General features: G+C 40.9%; 5 protein-coding genes across 5 annotated transcripts; 3 read left to right on the forward strand and 2 right to left on the reverse strand.

Moving 5' to 3' along the window:
- Positions 1 to 2,145: 2,145 nt before the first annotated feature.
- On the reverse strand, positions 2,146 to 2,876 carry LOC129718840 (C-type lectin 37Da-like). The gene is made up of 2 exons (XM_055669965.1): positions 2,690 to 2,876; positions 2,146 to 2,626 (listed from the first exon to the last, which is right to left on the reverse strand). The coding sequence occupies exons 1-2, from the start codon at positions 2,795 to 2,797 to the stop codon at positions 2,243 to 2,245; spliced, it is 492 nt and encodes a 163-aa protein (XP_055525940.1). The 5' UTR covers positions 2,798 to 2,876; the 3' UTR covers positions 2,146 to 2,242.
- Positions 2,877 to 8,177: 5,301 nt separating this feature from the next.
- LOC129716600 (uncharacterized protein K02A2.6-like) lies at positions 8,178 to 8,984 on the reverse strand. Its single transcript, XM_055666436.1, has one exon. The coding sequence runs from the start codon at positions 8,982 to 8,984 to the stop codon at positions 8,178 to 8,180; it is 807 nt and encodes a 268-aa protein (XP_055522411.1).
- Positions 8,985 to 10,937: 1,953 nt separating this feature from the next.
- LOC129716601 (uncharacterized) lies at positions 10,938 to 13,215 on the forward strand. Its single transcript, XM_055666437.1, has 6 exons — positions 10,938 to 11,021; positions 11,090 to 11,661; positions 11,715 to 12,044; positions 12,119 to 12,462; positions 12,521 to 13,085; positions 13,202 to 13,215. Exons 3-6 carry the CDS (start codon positions 11,738 to 11,740, stop codon positions 13,213 to 13,215), a joined length of 1,230 nt encoding a protein of 409 aa, XP_055522412.1. The 5' UTR covers positions 10,938 to 11,021; positions 11,090 to 11,661; positions 11,715 to 11,737.
- Positions 13,216 to 13,310: 95 nt separating this feature from the next.
- On the forward strand, positions 13,311 to 14,086 carry LOC129718822 (uncharacterized). The gene is made up of 2 exons (XM_055669930.1): positions 13,311 to 13,608; positions 13,664 to 14,086. Exons 1-2 carry the CDS (start codon positions 13,337 to 13,339, stop codon positions 14,070 to 14,072), a joined length of 681 nt encoding a protein of 226 aa, XP_055525905.1. The 5' UTR covers positions 13,311 to 13,336; the 3' UTR covers positions 14,073 to 14,086.
- Positions 14,087 to 19,707: 5,621 nt separating this feature from the next.
- On the forward strand, positions 19,708 to 21,877 carry LOC129718723 (sin3 histone deacetylase corepressor complex component SDS3). The gene is made up of 3 exons (XM_055669771.1): positions 19,708 to 20,126; positions 20,254 to 20,332; positions 20,392 to 21,877. Exons 1-3 carry the CDS (start codon positions 19,940 to 19,942, stop codon positions 21,521 to 21,523), a joined length of 1,398 nt encoding a protein of 465 aa, XP_055525746.1. The 5' UTR covers positions 19,708 to 19,939; the 3' UTR covers positions 21,524 to 21,877.
- Positions 21,878 to 22,696: the final 819 nt, after the last annotated feature.

Below are 22,696 nucleotides of genomic sequence, written 5' to 3' on the forward strand. Positions count from 1 at the left end.
TTTTCCTCGGTTTCATGTCTATTGAACTTTATCCCATTCTTCAACTATGGTCATCCCGGTAAAAAATTGATACATTTTTCAGATCAGTGTCCGAGTTCCGAGCACACACTTCTTCCGAGAAGAAAAAAATTTTGTATACTATCAATGAAGAAACTTTCTTCTCTTCAAAAAAAAGTGTTCTCGGAATTCGGCCGCAGATTACGTTAGCAACTATAAATGCAATCACTATTGTCTTCAATCCGTTTTGCACACATTTATTTTTCAGGCGAAAAAAAAAACGATCTTGCCATCCAAAGGATCGATTCAGTAGAAGATCGCGCGCAGAGAAATCGATTCAAAAAATCGATGGATCGGCCCGAAAAGATCGATTTTGCAAAAATCGGATCGATTTTGCCCATTGCTACTTACATCTCAGTCCAGCTTCTCGGGGGTTTGGTTTAATTGACTTGTTACAACTGTCGTTAAGACAAATGAACAGCCCGGGCGGGCGTGCAGGCAAAAAATGATGATAGAGAGAGAATCATCATCGCCAACAGACCAGGATCGAATTAAAATAACACAAGACGATGGCAATAAAAATCTCAATCCCCTGGAAGGATTTTACACCCTTTCACTTCCGCTTCTTCCGCGACGATTCAGTGAAGGTGTTGCCTCGCTCGACTGGTGCTCCACCATTCATCCCCCACCGGAGAGGTAAGGAATGTACCTAAAGCTTCGCGAGCAAGCAAAGCAATGGACCGAGAACTGAACCGCCGGTCGGACTATTGCAGCAGCAGAGGCAGTCATCCACAGGCTTGAGCTTGAAGTTAAATTGCAGATTAGCAAGGGCAGGAAATAAATTTCAAACTCAACGATTGGACTGAGACGTACGTTCGTGAACGCAGTAGGCGTTCGGGGTTGGGGTGAGTTTTTATTAGCCTCTTTTTTGCTGCCAGCAAAATTCCGCAACCTCGTCGTCATCGTCGTTGCTGGTGAATTCTGGGGGTACGAGAAAGGGTTTGTAACCGGAGAAAGATAAATATTTAAATTGTTTTAAAAATGGAAAGCACGATGTCTCTTTTGGATTATGTGATTGTTAGTTGTGGCAGGAGTGCAGCTACATTAGCGAACCGGAAATGGTTGGGATGGGGCGCGCTTGAAATCACTCTCGATTAACTGCTGGGCTATCAATATTGACCATCATAGCATGCGCTGAAAACCAATACCCCCCCCCCCCCCCCAATCGAACCACGCTATCAATATGTGCGTGTTAATTTAATTATAAATTTAATGCGATCGAGATTTTGACACTCGACCGAACAACCGCAAGGGGATTTCGACTGCATGATCCCATCGGTTCGATAAGCCATTTTCCGCGTGTGTCGTCGCGGTCCGCGATACGGTGCACTGTGATGGTAGTTATCGAATTGCCAGTTTGCATCGTGACCCACCTGATTAATTATAGTTCCGGGCGATGGGATCAGAACAACCACCCTCTGTACGTTTAACAGCAAATATCATGTCGCCTTCCAACCCGAAACGCTAAACTTTGCAACACTTTCCACAATGGTCATCCTTGTTATTCACGACCCAAGAGAGCAATTTATTACTAGAAAACGGTAAACGAATTCCAGTGCACCGGAACCAGAAGGAAAAAAGGTCCAACGCATGGGAAAAGTTTCCACCCTCCTCTAGTCATATGTGGAGAAGATAGCTCGGAATACGCTCCATAATTTATGTATTCAAAATCGTTTTCTAATCGCAGTTGAGTCGTAATTTAATTCCGAACCACACCGCACATTTGGGTTTGAGATAGAGAATGCCATTTTCCAGCAAGATTAATGACATTCCAGGGAAATTCCCTACATAAAAACTTGTCCACCTTTGTCGGAAATTTCTACCTGAAAATGTTTGAACTAAAACGATGAACTAAAACGAGGCAGAAGAAACGTGCGGCTTGCCAGTTTTGGATTTTGCTTTTTCTTGCTAGCAAACTTGCACGGAACCACGCAAGATATCAAGCAATAATTCATAGTGAGCCAGATTGGCTTATAGTTTGGATAAAACGGATTTAATCCGTTTGTTTGGTAAAAATGTGACTAAAAGTGCAGGCTGTGGACGTCAGCGTTTAGCCGAACTGAAAAGTTTTGAGTAGTAATGAAAATGTTTGTGTGCCGGATTTTTATTTAAAAGAACACCAAAACCCATACGACCATACGTCATCATCGTCAGAGATTACCTTACCGACAATCGCTAAAAACATTCAAAAATGCGTTATACACTCCAAACCACTGCCTTCACAAATGAAGTAAGATTTCTTGGTTTCACAATTGTTATCATTCCAACTCCAAACCTGCTCGAATCTTGGAATGTACACGAGCTCCATGCAATCTTCGGACTCGAAGGCATTGTTAGGCTCATTAGGAGACCAGTTTACGTACTTCACTAACTGTCCCGTGTTCATCCACGTGAAGGTACCTTCTTCGGCAAGATCGCTTCCTCCGATCCAAAATTCGGAATTTACATCATTAAACTTGTCTGTGGTTTTGACGAATGCTGCTATTGCATCGTTTTTTGCCTGTGATTGAATCGTCACCAATCGCATCCCGATCGAGTTACAAAATTCATTTGCTTTGTGCCAATTGGTCTATGTAATAAACAAAACTGATAGATTACGATTATGTTCGTGCTAAACCATGATGGTACTTACTTTAATGCTTGGAATGTGATATGTTTTGTTCGAAATTAGACGCCCTTCGTGAAACAGTGCAATTATCATGACACAAAAAGTTAATCTTTTGTTTTGAGTATTCAGCATCTTTTTTGCGCGACTGCATAAATGGTAACTTCTCTTAACTGCTGCTATCAATTTTGAGGTTAACAAGGTTGTAGTTATACCTAGCAATACTCAGAGGGAGAGATAGGCGGAGAGACTTTTGTGAGCCAAACGAACTGTCAAAATCTGAGCCAAACGAAAAAAAGGTAACAACGCATTGAGAGGTATTGTAATCAGTTACTTTAAAGGGCGTGTTTATTTCCATACGTTTTTCTTGTTCTTTTGCTAAACAATGAGAATGTCTCGAGATTTCATTATCACAGAGATTTTTAACCTTTCGTATGGTTTACCGAAATAATGGTCAGTTGTGGTGAAAGTGTATAAAATGAAATATAAACATAAAATTGACAACCTTCACGGACGGTTTTTGCGATGCACTTCATTATTCGTCACCACCGATTATATACACGCTCATTATTTGTTACTCTAAGGTGAGTTAGATATGACCCATTTTTGAAAAAAGTGGAGGTACCCTAGTTTGAGTACTTTTACGGTTACTCACTTCTGAGTAAAGGCGTCATACGTCAAAAACTGATTAGAATCTACTCTGTTTATGCAAACCAGCATGCTGCTTTATTTTAACTCTAATTTGATTAGGATCTACTCAGTTTGGTATTATTATGCAAAATGTCAAAAAGTGAGTTATCGGGTACTGGATAATTGAGTAACATTTACCCAAATTTTCATAATTACCATGTTTACTCAGTTTTAAGTTATTATCCATGATGTTTACTCACCCCTGAGTATATGTATATGTCAAAAGTTTTCAACGGCGATATTATCTGTTTCCGAAGAACAATTGGTGTCGCTTTTTATTCGTTTGCTAGCAGTAAGTATATGATCTTTCATCAAATCAATAATTTCCTAATCAATTACATTACAAACAACATGTAACAATATTCCATAACAATTTCAGCCCAACATCATTATTGCAGAGGATTTGAAAACATAAAAAACATCTCTTCAAAATGAACAACCGCATGTTGTGTGTCCTGCGATGCCGTTTTAAGTGGGGCTTTTATTCGTGATAATGAACGGAAACATTTGTATCGATGTACAGTGCCCAATACATGCAATCGATACAATTTAAATCCTTCGCAGTGTTTGGTGACGGATGATGACGGATTTTCTGGTGTGCGTACTGTACAAAAACATGAGCCACAGTTTACGGGCAACTGTGAACCGGTTGGTTGTCGCATTATATAAAGACACGTGAATGATTTAAAACTTTTATAATGTTTCGATAAAAAATAAATTTATGATTTTGATTGTTCTGAATTTATTTTATTTATTGAGTCAGATTTACAAAAACCAGAAATCATCAAATTTCCAAATTTAGGCAAACTGGGTAACTTGTACTCATTTTCGTCAATTCCTGGTTTGCATAAACAGAGTAGATTCTAATCAGTTTTTGACGTATGACGCCTTTACTCAGAAGTGAGTAACCGTAAAAGTACTCAAATTAGGGTACCTCCACTTTTTTCAAAAATGGGTCATATCTAACTCACTTTAGAGTAACAAATAATGAGCGTGAGGAATTAACGAAAATGAGTACAAGTTACACAGTTTGCCTAAATTTGGAAATTTGATGATTTCTGGTTTTTGTAAATCTGACTCAATAAATAAAATAAATTCAGAACAATCAAAATCATAAATTTATTTTTCATCGAAACATTATAAAAGTTTTAAATCATTCACGTGTCTTTATATAATGCGGCAACCAACCCGTTCACAGTTGCCCGTTAACTGTGGCTCATGTTTTTGTACAGTACACACACCAGAAAATCCGTCATCATCCGTCACCAACACTGCGAAGGATTTAAATTGTATCGATTGCATGTATTGGGCACTGTACATCGATACAAATGTTTCCGTTCATTATCACGTATAAAAGCCCCACTTAAAACGGCATCGCAGGACACACAACATGCGGTTGTTCATTTTAAAGAGATGTTTTTTATGTTTTCAAATCCTCTGCAACAATGATGTTGGGCTGAAATTGTTATGGAATATTGTTACATGTTGTTTGTAATGTAATTGATTAGGAAATTATTGATTTGATGAAAGATCAAATACTTACTGCTAGCAAACGAATAAAAGCGACACCAATTGTTCTTTGGAAACAGATAATATCGCTGTTGAAAACTTTTGACATATACATATACTCAGGGGTGAGTAAACATCATGGATAATAACTCAAAACTGAGTAAACATGGTAATTATGAAAATTTGGGTAAATGTTACTCAATTATCCAGTACCCGATAACTCACTTTTTGACATTTTGCATAAGAATACCAAACTGAGTAGATCCTAATCAAATTAGAGTTAAAATAAAGCAGCGTGTAAGTTGAATGGTATAGAGATAAGTGACTTTTCACCTACGCACACTAATGAACGTGTAAACTCATGTAAAGTTGCTTTTGTTTCCTCCAAACTGTAAATCATCGCATCTCGTTGCTCCGACTTTTTATCACTTTTTACCATTTTTGGTCGATAATGTTCAGCAGCTTCCCCCGATTCATGATCACGAATGAAAAATTCATTCAGAAACGAGTTTAGAACTTATAATCAGTATTCAACTGAATATTTGTCCAGCTACCAAAAACATAGCATAGCTAACAAAAAGGCGATTTGTAAATAGTTTCCTCAACTAGGTGCACTAATACATTCGTACGTAAAAAGGTCTATAAAGTTAGTCAACATTGAGCTTTGAGAAAAGATCTGGCAGCTCTGACTTGTGGAACCCAGTGGCCAAAACTATTACAAAAAACCTAAATTAATCCACATAGCGGTCAGACTCAGCCTTTCTCATTCAAACTTATTATTTGTAAAAATATATTTACATGAATGCTTGAATCCAAAAAGGGTATATTCACTCTTTGGGTTCTAAAATATTAATGTTGTAATTGAAGTATAAAATATGAAATTGGACGCAAATTAGTGCTTAAGAAATAGCGAAATAAAAGAAATGACTCTTAATTTCGAACAATTCAATCACGAGCGATACCGGGAACGTTCAAATAGTACGATCCCACATTTAAATCATGTTGAGGCCATATATATTGATCAAAGCAGTTGAAACAGTTGAAGTTGAATAGTTTTGAATTTCCTTTCTTTCCAAAACTTTTGAACCACATAACAAATTGTTATGAAGTTTGTTATTTGTGAATTTGAGAGATGACTCGTTCGTATGACACTAGTTATGTTCAAATAAGTCGTGTAATACTTGAGATAATAGACTTTCGTTGTTTTAACAGTTTTATACATAACGATTGCTTAAGTTCGATTATAATTAAATGAAAAGGGAACGTATAGGGCAACCAAACTTTGAAACCACGTTTTCAACCATAATTCACCAGTTAACTAGCCTGTTCATCTGATATCAATGTTGTTCAAATCGGTTGTGTAGTTTTTGAGATAATGAAGTTTCGTGATTTTAATATTTCGATACATTACAGATGAAGTTACAATCCGATTACAGCAAAATTCAACAGGGTGTTATGAGGCAGCTTGACCTTTCATTTGAGATTAATTTTGGGGAAATCGGTTTAACCATCTCTGAGAAAAGTGAGTGAATATGTTTCTTTACATAGCTGGATTTTACATTTTTAAACATAACAGGTGTTGCGATGTGTAGGTGAGGGATGACACCCGATTTACATGAACAAAATCAACTTTATTAAAATTAACATGAACAACGTATGTGCTATCGCAATTAAGAATAAAACAAGATGACGTCGGCTCTCTCATCCGGTCACCGACGTTCGCGTTGGCATCTGTCAGGCTGACGGCTGTCAGTCGATGAGCCCTGCGATGATGTCGATGGGGGGCCACCCAACACCTCCCCCGTTTTAGAGAAGCTGGTAGGGTTCATACCTAACTGGTGTTCTACGAGCCCTCGTAGACTGGCGTATAGGAATCGATGGTTTCAGTTGGTTGTTATTGGCACGGCGTTGGTTTCCACGATCAGATTGTTCCGGTAAACTTGGAGGATCTTCTGTGTCTGCAGCCGATGTAGGAGCGAGGCCGCTACTTTCCAACAGGATGCTTAGAGGGACTGGAAAGTCTACTGGTGATTGTTGAGTCTCGTCGGATTGATGGCGAGTTCGCATTTGGTTGCAATGCGATCTTATCAGGCTTTGCTTCGTCGGCAGCCAGACATTTTACAAAACAGTTCCAATACGCTCCATCACTGTTCCTGCTTCCCAAGTCCACTGGTTGTTCCGGTACACTTTGGCCCAGACGAGATCTTGATGATCGTAGGATCTCGGCTTCACTCCATGCTTTAGGTTGACTTGTGCTTTTTGTTTTGAATGTTCACTCTTGTGCCACTGTGTTGGTGGACGGAGCAAGTTCAACGATCTTCGAACTGGCCTACCAAGAAGCAGCTCAGCAGGCGATTTGCCACCAGGCGCAGTGCGGTATGGCGTAGACCGGTAGCACTGGAGAAAAATGTCAATGGCTTCATCCAAAGATTCTCCCTCTTTTGTGATCTTCTTGAGTGATCTCTTTAAAGTATCAACAAACCTTTCAGCGAGGCCGTTTGATTGCGGATGGAGCTGTCTTCAGATGGATTATACCCACTTGATCGCAGCTGGTTTTAGCCACGCTGGGGCATTCGTTGCAAGTCTGAACGAGATTGGCAATGTCTTCGTCGATGTGAGGCCAATATACGTATTGACGCGCTATCGACCGCATCCGTTCAACGCCTGGATGCCCTTTATGTAGTTGCTGAAGCGTCCGTTTCTGAAACTTGGGTGGAATAACTAAGCGCTCTCCATACATTAGACAATCGGCTACGACGTTGAGTGAATCGCGCCGCAGGTAAAATTGTTCTACTTGAGAATTGCACAGATCTTTCTTCCTTGAAGGCCAATGTGCCTTGACAAACCGAATAACTTATTGTAGTGTGTCATCGGCTCTGGTTTCCACTTGAACCATTTTGAATGATAGCGGGAATTCTTCTGATCGAAGCCTCCATTTCAAGGTTGGCAATTACAATATCTTCCTCTGGACGGACGTGTCGGTTGATCAATCGGAATAAAATATCCGCATGACCAAAACTTTCCGTTGAAACGTATCGAATATCGAACTCGTAGAGGAGCAGTGTCAATGCCCATCTTTGCAAACGATTTGCCGTTTATGTGGGAATCCCCTTTTTGGACCCAAAAATAGCAAGCAGCGGTTTGTGGTCGGTTTTGAGGATGAACTTCCGACCGAACAGCATTCGATGAAAGCGGGTAACGGCGAACACTAGCGACAAACCTTTCTTTTCGATCTGACTGTAGTAGGCTTCGGCTGACGTCAGACTTCGAGACACGTGACAAATGGCTTTGACCGTCCCGTCAGGAAGTTGATGTGCTATTTGAGCTCCCAGCCCAAATGCAGACACGTCCGCAGACACGATGATACCCAACTTTGGGTTGTTCGTTGACGTTCGTTGACGTATTTGCCGTAAAAATTCACGGCCCCCAAGTAGGAGCGAAGCGTAGAAACATTATGTGGTGGCGTCATACTGACGATCGGGGCGATCTTGTCGGGGTCTGGCCTGATTCCTTTACCATTCAGGATTTGTCCTAGATATTTAACCTGCTGCATGCCAAAACTACATTTTTCAATCCGCACAGGGAATCCGTACTCTTTGAGCCGTGCGAGGGTTAGCTGCAGATTGCGTCGATGCTCTTCTTCGTTGCGACCACCAACCAAAATGTCGTCGAGGTATTCAACAGTACAGTTCACCCCAGCCAACATTGTATCCATCAATTGTTGGAACGCGCCCGGGGCTGACTTGATGCCGGGTGACAGGCGCGTGAATTGGAAGAGGCCTTTATGTGTGTTTACGGTGAGTAGCGGTTGGCTGACTGGATCCACCTCTACCTGTAGGTACGCGTCGGATAAGTCAATGTGACTAAAAATCCGACAGTTGGCCATCTTCGCGAAAATATCCTCGGGCAGTGGTAATGGATACTGGTCGGCACATATACGGACGGTTCCATTTGGCTTCCGTACTGCGACGATCGGGGCCGCCCAGTCGCTGAAATCCACCTTTCTCAGGATGCCAAAGGTTTGCAGGCGAAACAGTGCGTCTTCCACAAGACGCTCCATAGCGTAAGCTACCGGCCGCTTTGGTCTGAATACCGGAATACCGGGACGAGAGTTTTGTTGCATAGTCTCATCTCATTTGTAAAGACTTCGGGAAACTGACCTTGAAGGGTCGCCACACGTTGATCTGATTGCGCAGCGACCTGGTTACAGAAGGACACGATCGGATGACTCCACAATCCGAACAAATTTATCCAGTCTATGCCTAAAAGGTCAAGATGAACATTAGGAGATGCAGCAAAGCACTTACCCTCTCGCGTGATGCCGTTGTGGGTGATACTGCACTCCAATTCCGCAACAAGTTCGAGCGGTTCCCCTGACGCAGTTTTGGCACTGCATACGGTTGATTTCGCTTTTTGCCCACCGATCCTAGCCCAGGACCGTTGTGAAATTATCGATATGTTGGAGCCTGTGTCCAACTGAAGACGAAGAGGAATGTTGTTAAGCTGCAGCCCGACGAATTTCCGGCGCTGGCCGATGCTCCGGACGGATACTATTTTCGAAAATGGCTGTCGCTTGTTCTTTTTCTTTTTCTTTTTCTTTTTGTCAGAGTGGCTGGCCGAGCAGCTTGACGACGATTAGCAGGTGCAATATCCCTCGCGATGTCCGTGCTTCCCACATTCGTTGCACCTATGGTCTTTAAACCGGCAATCCTTATTGAAGTGCATGCCTCCGCAGGACCAGCAGGGTGTCTTGGGTAGATCTCGGTTCTTGCTGCTATCCGAAGATGAATGCCACTTCGACGATGTTGGCTTGGGGAACGCAACAGCATTCACTGACGATTCGCTACCTTCGACCATCACGGTGTCCTGTTTCAAATTGACCAAGCCATTACATTGCTCTACAATCTGTTGCAGGGTCAGGTCTGCCGATTCGTTGAATTTGTTTATAAGGCGCATTCGAATCTCCGCCTCTTGCTTGGATTTAAGGCCACATACATAAAAAGGCACTCAAATTTTTCCTCTGTTAACTCCGATAGCTTGAAGTCTACACAGGCTTTGTTTACCTTGCAAGAGTAGGCCAAATAGTCGTCACCATCCTCCTTAGTGGTCTGCAAGCAGTTGTATCGCCGTCGGAATATTGACACTGAAGCACCGAACAGCGATTTAAGCTTTTCTACCGTCTCAGAGAAGGCGAATTCTCGAGCAAGCTTCGTAAGTATGTAATTCGCCAATTGCTGGGAAATTTGCCGCATTAGGACCACATCCCTGTCACGAACGCCATTCCCATACATTCTGCTTGAAGCCGTTTTTCTCTGGCTCTCTGGCTCGATTATACGTCAAAAGGCTGTTAGTGCTCGCGAAACAGTCAGATAAATTCCGTTCATGCGAGATCAACTGTTGCTGCAAGTGCTTCGTAGAAATGCGAAGCGCCAAGAACGTTTGTTTCATTTCGAAAGTTCAAACATGTTTCAACACGTTCCGGATAACTCTACATTCAATATAATTCGAAGCACTAAAAAAAACATGTGTTACTGATGCGGCACAATGCTAGCGTGAGTTTTCAAATAGGCGTATGTCGCAAAAGTAAACAAATCGAGCTAATGTTCGCATGACTTAGCAAATTTTATTTCACTTGGTGTAAATTGATCATTTGTACCAAAACATATTAATTTATACTTTAAAATTCAAAACAACGCAAACGTCCTATGTCATCTTTTCTCAGTGTGTTCGCATTTGTTCTATACACCCTTTTCTCGGTAAATCCGACGTATGTAACAACAATTTAGCAGAAAAAATGTTCTGCAGATAGGTCGTGTTCGTTTTTCGTATACCAGTGTATTTCATGTTTTCTTTAAAGAGATATAATCGAGCTTGAAACGTGAACCATTGAACCATTTTGTTACGATGGATTCCAGCTGTTGCTCGGTATGTTTTTGTTGTAATATTGCTAATGAAATATGGCTCATAATGTTGGCCTTCACTTAGCTTGGATCCCCACTGCAAGTTTCCTCGCAAGTTACAGAAATTGTCTCTCAAACTCCGAGTGTCGGTTGTTTCGAAGAAGTCGAAACAAAATGGATTGAATGTCTTCCTAACTTACAGTTACGTGCTCAGTCGGGTGCTATGAACCTATCGATTAGTCAAGACATTTTACGGTCAGGTTAGTATTTTTGATACTGATTCTAGGGGCAAAAAACAATGAGACTCTGATGTATTTTTCCATTTCAGAAAATCATTTCAATGTTTTAAAAATGAAACATTTCCTGCAACTATTTCTTTCTGCTCTTTTGAAAGAAGTTTACCGGAATGTTGCGTGTCTACTCCCGTCCAAGCTCGAAATGGGCCGCGTTTAGAGCTTGACAATCCATTGGACCTTTCTTCATCTGCTGTTTTGACCGACGTTGAAAAGCAGCCGATTGATCTATCAACACGAGCGAAAGCTAGCATTGAGTCAACTGCTGAAGCAATAGATCTTGCACTTCCTAGAACACTAGAGCAGACAATTTCACCAGTCATTCCATTGGACTTGCGAACCACAAACATCAGCCAACTTGAAAATCAGGACGAGCTTGTTTCATCTGAACAGGCATCTGTGATAAAGACCGAAGAGAGCAGCTTGAAATCCACCAAATCTAGTTCCTCTCCAATCATTGTTTCATCACCTCCGAATGCGCAGTCATTGCCATTTCAGCTAGCTGAGAAAACGTTCCGCGGAAACGTCAGCCAAGCATTTTGGCCACGAGAGATTATAGAACCGATCCCCAGTTGTTCGCCTCCAAAAAGAGCAAAATATTCACCAGGTAGTTTCTTTTTAATTGAACACGGCAAAAGAGTAATAAACTATATTTTTTAGGGATATCGTCGAGACTGAGTGATATGCCTAAATCTGGAACAGGATTAACACCTCAAGAAGCTGATCAAGGCATGGACTTTATAGATGAATTTCATTCTGAAGATGCTATTGATGATGTCGAAGGTGATCCCACTCTCTTGAACGATTTATCTATATATGAATATTTTGAAGAATGTCAATATCAACAAACTGATGACTCGTCGTATTCTCCGGATGATTCGGACACCAAAGCAAAGCGACCATCGTGGCGGCGAAAACGTAAGAACGAGCGTAAGAACACAAAACTAGCCAAAAATTCAACGTCTGTATCGATCGACGATCTGGTACATGGTATTTATTCATTAATCATTGATTTTATCAAGCATAAAATAAAATAAACATCTTATCTAAACGTTTATTTACAGGCGAATCAACAACTGACACAAATAAAGGCAGTAAACAATTGTGGAACTTTTCGGGTGCGGAAGCTCTTGATTTGGAATGTCACGAAGTTCAGGAAAAGAAAGTCAATATTCGCAAGCGCAATAAACTTTTCAAAGAGAGAGGGCTCATTTACACTCATTCCGACGGAACAGTTGTTCCAGCCAGAGTAGTAAAGCCGGCTTGTGATTGTAAGCTGAAATGCCAAGAGAAATATCCAGACTCCGTCCGCAAGCAGCTGCTAGCCAATTTACTGCGGCTAAAACTCTCGGGCCAGAACCAGTTTCTATCTGCGCATATGAAAGTTACCAGAACTGCTCGTACAAAAGTAACGATGATCCAAATTTCAGCAACTCGTATTTGTAAACCATTTTTGTCTTGTATAGGTCGTCAACTCTCGTCGCCAGTATTCCCGCCTCTATCGACTGCCAGAAATGGACGGTTCGGTGCGAGTGTGCAAAAAATTGTTTTTGAGCACCTTCGATATTAGCGATCGAAAGCTCCGAACTTTGGCATCGAAAAAGATCACTGGAGCCGGAATCGCCGAAGATGATCGCCGCGAGTTTAACACAAGCCATCGAAGTATTAGCAATGAGCATCGAAAGCTAATTGAAAATCACATCAACAGTTTCCCAGCATATTCGAGTCATTATACTCGGGATAAGTCTAGCCGACGGTATCTTGCGAGTGATTTAAATGTCGCCAAAATGTATCAAATGTATCGAGATAAGTGCTTAACCGACAATGCTTGGATTCCGGTCCACTATCATACGTATAGACTGATATTCAACGGAATGAATCTAGGATTCCGCAAACCAAAATTGGACACGTGTGGTATGTGTGACCAATACCGTATCCAGATTAAGCTGTCGAAGAATGAAGATGAAAAGTACCTGACTGCAGAGCATGAAGCCCATCTTGCGTCTGCTAAGATGGTGTATGACGAGAAAAGTAAGGACAAAATGAGAACCAAAGACGACGCAAGAATTCGTGTTGCGTCGTTCGACTTGCAGAAGCAATTGCCAACCCCTTATTTGACATGTGGTCAAGCTTTCTATGCTCGCCAGTTATACACTTATAACTTAACCGTATTCCAAACGCATAATAAAACACATTCTGCCACATGCTTTCTTTGGGACGAAACGAAAGCGCGAAGAGGATCTCAAGAAGTGGCGTCGTGTTTGTTACAAGATTTGCAAAGCATGCTTTCAACTGTTGAGCATGTCATTTACTATAGCGATCGATGTGTCGGTCAAAATCTGAACAAAACAGTTTTTAGCATGTTTTGCTACTACGTTGAACTGCAGGCCTCCATTGGGAGAAAGCTTACTATTGAACACAAGTTGATGAAAACTGGGCACTCCCATATGGAGGTTGACACTGTTCATGCGGCGATTGAGAAAGCGAAACGAAGGACGACGGCTAATATTGAAATACCGCATGACTGGGCTTTATTTATTTCTGCGATTACACGGTCTGTACCATTCAAAGTAATTGAACTGCAGCAAAAACACTTCCTTACTTTTAAGCTTCTTTGTGACCGGTACTCTATGCCAAAAAAAGACACCGGAAGGAGAAATGGTGAGATTTAAAGACATCATGGTGTTTAGGTACAGCACTGACGCTCCAGGGAAAGTTTCTTACAAATACGACCCAGGGCAAGACTTTTTCGAAACTGTTCATCTTTTACATCAAACGGCGAAGGTCGAGAATATTACGTTGCATCCCCTGAACACTGAGCCACTGACTTTACCGGATGCCAAACTCAACGACCTTCGGGGTCTTCTGCCATATATATGCAAGCAAGATTATTATAAGACATTCCTGAAAAAATTGGTTCCTACCAAGAGGGGACGTAAAGCTAAGTCAATTAAAGAAGATAATTTCGAAGACGATATGGACGCAGAAGTAGCAGAAGAAGAAATCCCACTAGATTGATTTGCTTACTTTTTTTCCACTACTTTTTGTTTATTGTTCCATGTTTATTTAAATGTAAAAATAAACTTTTACACAAAAGCTACATTATTCTACAATATTTTTCTTCATGTAGTCCTTCAGGAATGGGGTGAACTGTTTCTCGTCGCCTAATCCAGTCTCTACCAGGCGATGACTCAGCATGATGTCGACACTGGATTCGGTGAAATTTTCGGTGCAGGGGAATTTGCGCCATCCACCTGGACTCCTCCAAGGGTGCGCGACACACGCTTCCCGTTAATTCTGTACATCACATCGTCAACCAGCATCAGCTTGTATGTGTTCGAGAGTATCTCATCTCCGATGAAAATATCCTTCCAGATTTTCATTACAGAATGGAAAGAAATATACAGCTAGAATAATAAACACTACGCTACGTCCACTAGAAGATCTCGCCGGGAAATTCGAGAGAGAGCTGAGCATTGCTTTTTATGTGCTACCGAATAACATTCGATCGGTGCTTCAATACGAGTGCTGGTTGTCTAATTCCTAGAAAAATATATCACAGCTCTTGTATCATTCAGAAAAAATGGTAAGAATCAACTTACTTTCAATGCTTTTCCATCCAAACTTGATGGTTATCAAACCGACTCTCTGAAATAAACTGATTAATACTGGTGTATCCGATTTGACGTAAAATAAAAACAATTAGCTCGAGCGACGAATAGTATAGGGCGTATGTAAACAAAGAACTGCCACAACGACGAATCATTAGGGTGTATGTAAATATTACACGACAAAACGGCGTAAAACATTTTTTTATCAAATTCGCTAGGAAAATGACAAAAAACAGTATGTTGAAACATACAATAAAAACATATTTTTTTCACTTAACTCTTGCTAAAATCAAACCCGATCATAGAGCAAACAATTCTAAATAGCATTTATTCATACAAATAGAAATTTGTTACTCCATTTTCTCAGATTCTTGCTGATGTTACATACGTCTATTTGAAAACTCACGCTTGAATGAATAGATCTTAAGACCACATTTTCAACACTAGCGCCATCATCCTTAGCGGGGACTTCAGGAAACAGTTGCCATGACATGGGTCTGAGAGTATCAGAGTACTGGATCGTGTATTCCATGCAATAAATACAAAGCAATCGATTTTTACATGACACCTATGGTTATATTCAAACTGAAATATCACAAAAACACAATAAAACACATCTTTCAAAATTTCTGAAAATAGAGATTTTTTGATGGACAATTTTTGGAATAAAACATGGTTTGCTAATACTTGCTAACCTATGAGACATCTAATTCACAAAATATGTATTTTTTTCAAATTTTGTGTAATATTTTCACTTAAGTACATCAAAAACTTCTGCACACGGAAGAAAACGACGTATTTATCAATTGTTATCGAGAAAAATTTTGTTAGAAATTAATTCGAGTGATCTCATAAAATTATCACAATAAAACGAGAAATTCAGACAAATTTTATAAATACTCGTAGATCTCTAAATCTTGAAGAGTTAGACATTTTGTATATTCTGCAAAGTTTCATAAAATTTAAAGATCTATAACTTTGTTGAAAATCGCAAAGCTCTAGCGTGTAAGGGAAAGAAGTTGGCACCGCAACGCCACCTTCGCGGCTAAATTCCGAACTATTTCACACATCCAAAATGAAGCCCTAACTATACTAAGAAACTTTGTAGAAGATTGAAAATCGATTGGTCAAACTCTAAGAGCGCTGTTCCGTTAGATTACATTCCTGGCCCAGTGTTCAATGTATACTTAGAAAGCGTTTGTAACGATTCATAGTGATTTTACCGAAACCCGTTTAGAAATGAACTTGGGCACTATAGAGGGTTGAGTTCAACCATACCTGCTGCTTACTTTGATATTTGGAATGTAATACATTTTAAACGATTTGCGTAGTCCTTCGTGAAGAAGTGCAACTATTACGGCACAAAAAAAAACAATCTTTTGCTTGGAGTATACAGCATCTTTCGTGTGCGACTGTACAAACGTAAATTTCTACTAACTGTTCTGGTTAAACCAGACTTGGCATAGACATTCTTATAGAGGTTCTTATCATCTTATGATTTCTAAAAAACACGGAAGCAGGCTGAAAAAAATAGGGAAAACCAAACTTTTCTGTTACGTTTGCTTCCAGCACGCTGTGAAAAGCAAGCAAAAAACACAACATCGGAAAGCTCAAAATAAAAAGAGAAAACGCAGGAAGTAGGGAACCTATATAGACTCTTTAGCAGGAAGTCTTTTTCGACTAGAGAACACCGACAGCGCACACTTAGATGTGTAATTTGGCACATTGATAAGCGCATAATGATGCAAATTAAAGAGTTACATTAACGATTGGTGGCTGTTTCTCGACCAGTGCATACCAAACTCCTGTGTATTTGTGCTTTGTTGCACTCGATGAAAAATACAGGTACTTACTTGCGTATTTTATATTTCAAACGAGTTTGATTACTTGGTTTAAATTGTAAACTAGCAGCACGTCGGAGCATATGAAAAGCACTTTTTCCTGACAGATCTCGCGCCAGCTCGACTAAGGGACTATGAGAGCAGCAGCAGGGAGTTGGTTAGTACACACTTAATTTATCTCGGCAAACTTCCCAACAGCTGATTGAGTTCGGCGAAGTTTTGAACGAATGTCAGCAATATATTTCGACGAACATTCAGCAAATATATCAATTTACCGTAAATTAGTAAGTATTGACGTTTCGTTTGCCGAAGTTCTCGAAAATTCTGCCGAAAACTTGTAGAACATTTCGCTGAATTTATCAGCTGTTGAGTTCTCGGCAATAAAATCTAAGTGTGTAGCCTAAATATTTATAATAATCATTAGGAAATAATAAGTTTGTGTGACCAACAATTGTGACTTCTCCATATTTTTAGAAATTTGTAATTTTAATTGTTAGGATTTAATTGCTTCCGCAATTAGGATAAAACATTCGTAGGAACTTAATTTTGTCATTTAAGGTATTTTGAGGAGTTTTTAGTCTTAATTTAAAAATCCAAGTAAAACGATAAACTCTTTTTTGAATCCACGTTTTGCTCAGAAAACGCGGCTTTTTCAGCTGATATGTAAAATCAGAAAACCGTGTAAAACTAATCCGTATCCTAAGTTTACCAGGGCAGCACATCATAGTAAGCGCTGTCGGTGTTTTCTCACTTTTAGTTAAAAAAAAAACCTCTCTGCGAGAGCATGCTGCTCTAACTGATTACACAGCCTGCTGGACTGGAAGCAAACGTGCGCGATTAAAACAAACCGTCCGCTTATCCGTTCATTTTTTCAACATGCTTTGACGCCTAAGTCATGCAAATGTTATGTTTTCCTTCATAGAATGTCTATCAGGACTATGAAAAGACGCCATTTTTGTATGACCGAAAAATAACAAGCAAAATATTGGATCCACGGTGGGTTCGCAATGTAAATGGAACCAAAAAAAAAGTCACATACAACCCAGTGCAAAAGCATAGGCGCGTCTTAGGCCTGATGTCTATGCTAAGACCGGTTTTCGGGCTCGCTCCTACGATTAAACGAGAACCTCGTTAACCTTAAAACTGATAGCACCAGTCAGTAGAAATTTCTATTCGAGCAGGAAAGACGCTGAATACTCAAAGCAAAAGACTGTTGTTTTGTGCCGTAATAACTGCACTATTTCGTGATGGACTACAATTCTCGAATAAAACGTATCACATTCCAAACATCAGAGTAAGTAGCTGTATGGTTTAGATGAAAAAATAATCCACCAGCTATGTTTATCTCACAGGTCAATTGGTTCAAAGCAGGGGGAATCTATCTGTCAAATATCGTGAAACCGTGACCAACACATTTGGCAACAAAGCGTCTGTATGTTTTGGTTTTTGTCGTTTGGATCGAAGTTGAATGGAACGTTCTCTTTTAACAAAACTCGAGAAATCGCGGAAAACTTTTATTAATAATGCGTTCCGTAGTGAAATTTTAAGACAGCAACAAGTTTTTAACGAAAATTGGTGATGTTTTATCGTCACATTGGTAATTTATCAAACGTCATGGACCAACAAACTTCATGGACCAGAGTTGATCTGCGATAACGCACACATATTTGAAATTTGACAGCGGTAAATCCCCCCTGGTTCAAAGCTTATGAATTTTGCAACTCGATTGGAATGCAACTGGTGGCGATTCAATCAAATGCCAAAAATAATGCCATAGTAGAATTCATCAAAAGCACAGACAAATTTGATAATGTTCATGCCGACTTTTGGATCGGGGGTACCGATCATGCCGAGGAAGGTACATTTACGTGGACCGCCACCGGACAATTAGTAAAGAACAACAACTGGTCCTTAGGTGAGCCTAACAATGCCAATGGATACGAAAATTGTATGCAGCTCGTGTACATACCAAGATACCAACAGGTTTGGAGTTGGAATGATAACGGTTGTAAAGCCAGGAACTATTACTTTATTTGTGAAAACAGTGATTCGCAGTGTATATCGCAGTTTTAAGCATTTTCAGTGTTTGTCGGTAACATGAAACAAGTTCCTCGAAAGATTTGTTTAGGTTACACTAATCACGTTTTTTTTTTCTAATTTCGGATTATTTGCTTCATAATTAACTCTTGCTTTAACTGTCAGTTTATTACAAGAACTTCGGAAAAAATCACTGTAATTCATATTTCCTATTTTTTTTTTCGAGAGAAAGCTTGCAAATTTTGCAATGAACAAATAAACTATTTTATTTATTTGGTAAGTATTCCCATATATGTAAGTATGTATTTCATATATGAAAAGATTAGTAAAACGTAAATATGTTGTTCATAAGTTAAATCCAACAAAAAGTGGTTATTTCCAGTGTACAAAGCACTCATCATTGTGCGAAAACTTACCCAGAATATCAAAATTAAATGACGGGTTCGAGGCGCGACTTCAACCAAGAAAATTAGATTGAGGAAGAAAAATAATTTATTACTCTTGAATTCTATTTATCACATTTCACCTAACTGTAACTTTGGCACAAAATATCCGAAATCTCGGTAGTGACTGCTCGGTAATATTTTGTGCTGAAATTTCGGTTAGTTTGAATGTGAGAGTGAAGAGTTCAACCTGCAACCATTTCAAGTTAAATGGAATTTTTGCTGGACTTTTGTCATATCTGTTAGGGGAACCGCGGACCGTTGAGATGTTGGGTACGCAGCAAATATATGAGATTTGACAGCGATAGCATAGTCCTGAGATTTACGAAAAAAATATGACAGCTGTCATTTATTTTTTAACCGAGTACTCAGTGGTGCCGTTCTCGATAATAAATTACCGAGACCCGGCAAAATAATTTAAGCTCGGAGAAAACAGTTTTAGCAAAAGTTTATCAATACTCAATACATCAATTAGTCTTTCTTCATCATGATAATCAATCACACCATTCTGCTTAATTTATTTACCAAGTAAACCGAGACTCGAACGAAACTGATAAAGAGGTAACTAATAATTAACTATTACGATCTGCGCTTTCTCCCAGTGTATGTTTCTCTATTTCAACGCACATAGCGCTGTGCTGCGACAAACGCAACGTCAAACAACCTGCGTTACCGATGTTTTTTTCGTTTTCTTTTCTCACCCACTTTCTGACCACAATCTGTCATCGTCAGTTTGGAAGCATTCAAAAAGAGGGTGCTTTTATCTCTGGACGCGCGTTGTCAATCGCAATCTAATCGTCGCTCTTTCCTTCATTTTGCTGCGAAAAGGTTTATCGCTGGTCGACATTTTTCCACCGAGCTCGGAAAGTGAAGCAGTTGTTTACTTCGCAAGTGCACTATTGCATCCAAGTTAGGAGCAAAGCGGAAAGTTTAGACCGGATTTTCGGGAAAAAATGTCTTCGTCGTTCGGACACATGAATCACAGCAGCGGAGGCCACGGCACTGCTGCTGGAGCCATGGTTCATCAAAACAATCAGCATGAGTTCGACGAAACCGACGGCGACGGTGACCAGCTGGAGCAGGATCTGTTTGACGAGGTTCCCCTGCTGGAGGAGGACAACATTGACGACAGTGAAGAAGGTAAGAAAAGGCTCGCTGTGGTCGCTTGCTTTGTTTGTTTTTATTCCGTTCAGGCTGAAATGAAGAACTGTACTTTTTGTTATGTTATTCAGAGTGATGCAACTTTTCTTTTTGTTGATACTTTTAGACACGGAGGAAGCTAGTGAAACCGAGATGGGATCCAGCAACCATCGGAACATGGACGAACCCATTGAGATTAAAGAACAGTAAGTTTCCAATAAGATAAAAATATTAAACAATGACTAAAATAAAATCGAACTTGCAGGATGTACCAAGACAAGCTAGCTTCGCTAAAGAAACAGCTGGAAGAGCTGCGTTCCGGAACGCACCCGGAGTACCTAAGACGGGTGAAGAAACTGGAGCACCAGTTTAACGAGCGCATTCGGCTGAACGAAATCTACCGCGAGTACCTAATTAGTTGCGTTGAGCGCGACTACATTTTGGAGAAGAATGCAGCCGTAAAAGAGTACGAAGAGAAGAAAATCGACCTGCGGGAGAATCTTATGACGGACTTCGAAGATCGAAGGAAGATGATTGAAAACGAGCGGGCTACAATGGAGCTGACCGGCGATTCGATCGACTTGAAACCGACGGTGACACGCAAGCTTCGACGACGTCCGAACGAACCTCTCCCGGTTCCGGAAAAGAGACGCAAACCAACCAGCGGTCAGCTGGTACTTCTGCTGGATGAGAAAGAAGTGGAAAACGATTTGAAACTGATCAGTCGTGGAAAAGCGGTCCAATCAATACGCCCTCACACGAACAGTCTTTCCCTGGCTGGGAACGGCAGTCAGATGGGAGCCGGCGCCACGCTGGCCGGCATGTCTAACCATCCAGCAGCTAATAACTTTCAAATGAACAATTCCTCGGCAGTCAGCGTTCATTCAAATGATGTCAGTATTTCAATGTTTTCTTCAGCATCCCTGCCTCCTTCGCAGCCGGTCACCCAGAACCAACCGATTGCATCCTTGACTAACAGTTCAGTTTCAAGTCAAGTTCAAAACCAAAATCATCAACCGCTTCCCCCACCATCACAGCAGCAGCAGCAGCAGCAACCAATGGTCCATCCGCCAACTTCGAACAACAATCAATCAACCCCAAATAGTAGCCTCAATCAGCCGCAGCAACAACAACAACAGCAGCAGCAACCGATGGGTCAACAACCTCTGGTCGAAACGAGAATCGAAGATGGGAAGTTGCTGTACGAGCGGCGCTGGTTTCACCGTGGCCAAGCGGTCTACGTCGAGGGAAAGGACATTCCACGCTTCTCGGCTAGCATCAGTGCCATCGGCAGTGAAGCCATCTGGGTCAAGAAGACGGCCGACGGTCAGAAAGTGCGCTTCTTCACCAGCCAGTTGAGCCGTGGCAAGGTCTCAATCAAAAGGCGTGCCAATTAGGAACACGCCCCCCTGTCCCCATCCTGTTTCCGCCGCATCATCTAGCAGCTATACACTGGATCTCAGCTTCCTGTTCTGTCTGTCTTTCTGGTCGCTTCTGGCATTTTTCCCCCTGTGTTTCTTGCGGATAGCAGAGCAATTAATTGATGAAACATTTTATCCCTGGTCGTACGTCGATGTGTAGTCGTAAAGCAAAGAAAAAAACGGTCAGTCAGTCTGTGTCATGTGCTAAGTTGAAGTCGAAATTGAATCTTGTAAGATCTAAGTCTAGCAGAAAAGAAAAACCGTACCGGCAGTGTTTGCATCTGTAATATTCTACTGATTGAAGAGAAGATATTTTTTAAACTGTAGAAATTGTTTTTTTATTTGTCAATCGTGAAAGTAGGAAAAAAATTATCAAACACTTGTAATCTTTTTAGTGGGTACTTCAATATGATATTCTTTTAGCTCAAGGAAAATAATCTTGGCATCGGACTGCTAGATTCTGCGTATGAAATGCTCTCCCATATATGCCGCTTGAAGATCGGATGCACCGTAATCAAGTTTAAATAATTTTCACTTAACTTTCTCATGGATGTAGTGATACCTGATGTCAATGCGCTAGCTTCGTGCCCAATAGCTTACTTCATGCTCCGCCAAATTGAAGTCGCATTTGAACATCAGTGCTTGATTTGTTCCGTAGAGCTCGAACAAGAATCGTCTTCATTCCGTCTGCACCTAAGATTCTCGTGCTTCGTATCCTTCAAGTAAATCAGCACCACAACTTGTAGAAAAGCGATCACAACAGACCTGAATAATCGATATTTGAATGCATGTTCTCGAATGCAAGGGGCAACGAGAGACAAATGTCTGGAGCTTCGGCATAGACCACCTTGGAGCCGCATAGGCGACTGCTCCACTGGACAAGGGGGGCCCATCTAAACTGAAAAAATTCCACAGAAAGCGACAAGGAATTGACGACAAAAGTCGATGGATTGTTTAACCCATTCACCAGGGGCGACATCGCACGGTGTCCACCGAAACCAGCAGACGCAGGGAAGATTGGTGCGAAGGCTAGTATGCCTGATCCGACACCAACCGAAAAGGAGACGAGTACGGCTAGGGCGACGCCAAGACGACGGTAAAGAACGTTGGCAAGGCGGAAACGCGTAGGATCACCTTAAGGAGGGCCGA

Source organism: Wyeomyia smithii, chromosome 1, assembly GCF_029784165.1.
Source record: "Wyeomyia smithii strain HCP4-BCI-WySm-NY-G18 chromosome 1, ASM2978416v1, whole genome shotgun sequence".
NCBI classification, from domain to species: domain Eukaryota; kingdom Metazoa; phylum Arthropoda; class Insecta; order Diptera; family Culicidae; genus Wyeomyia; species Wyeomyia smithii.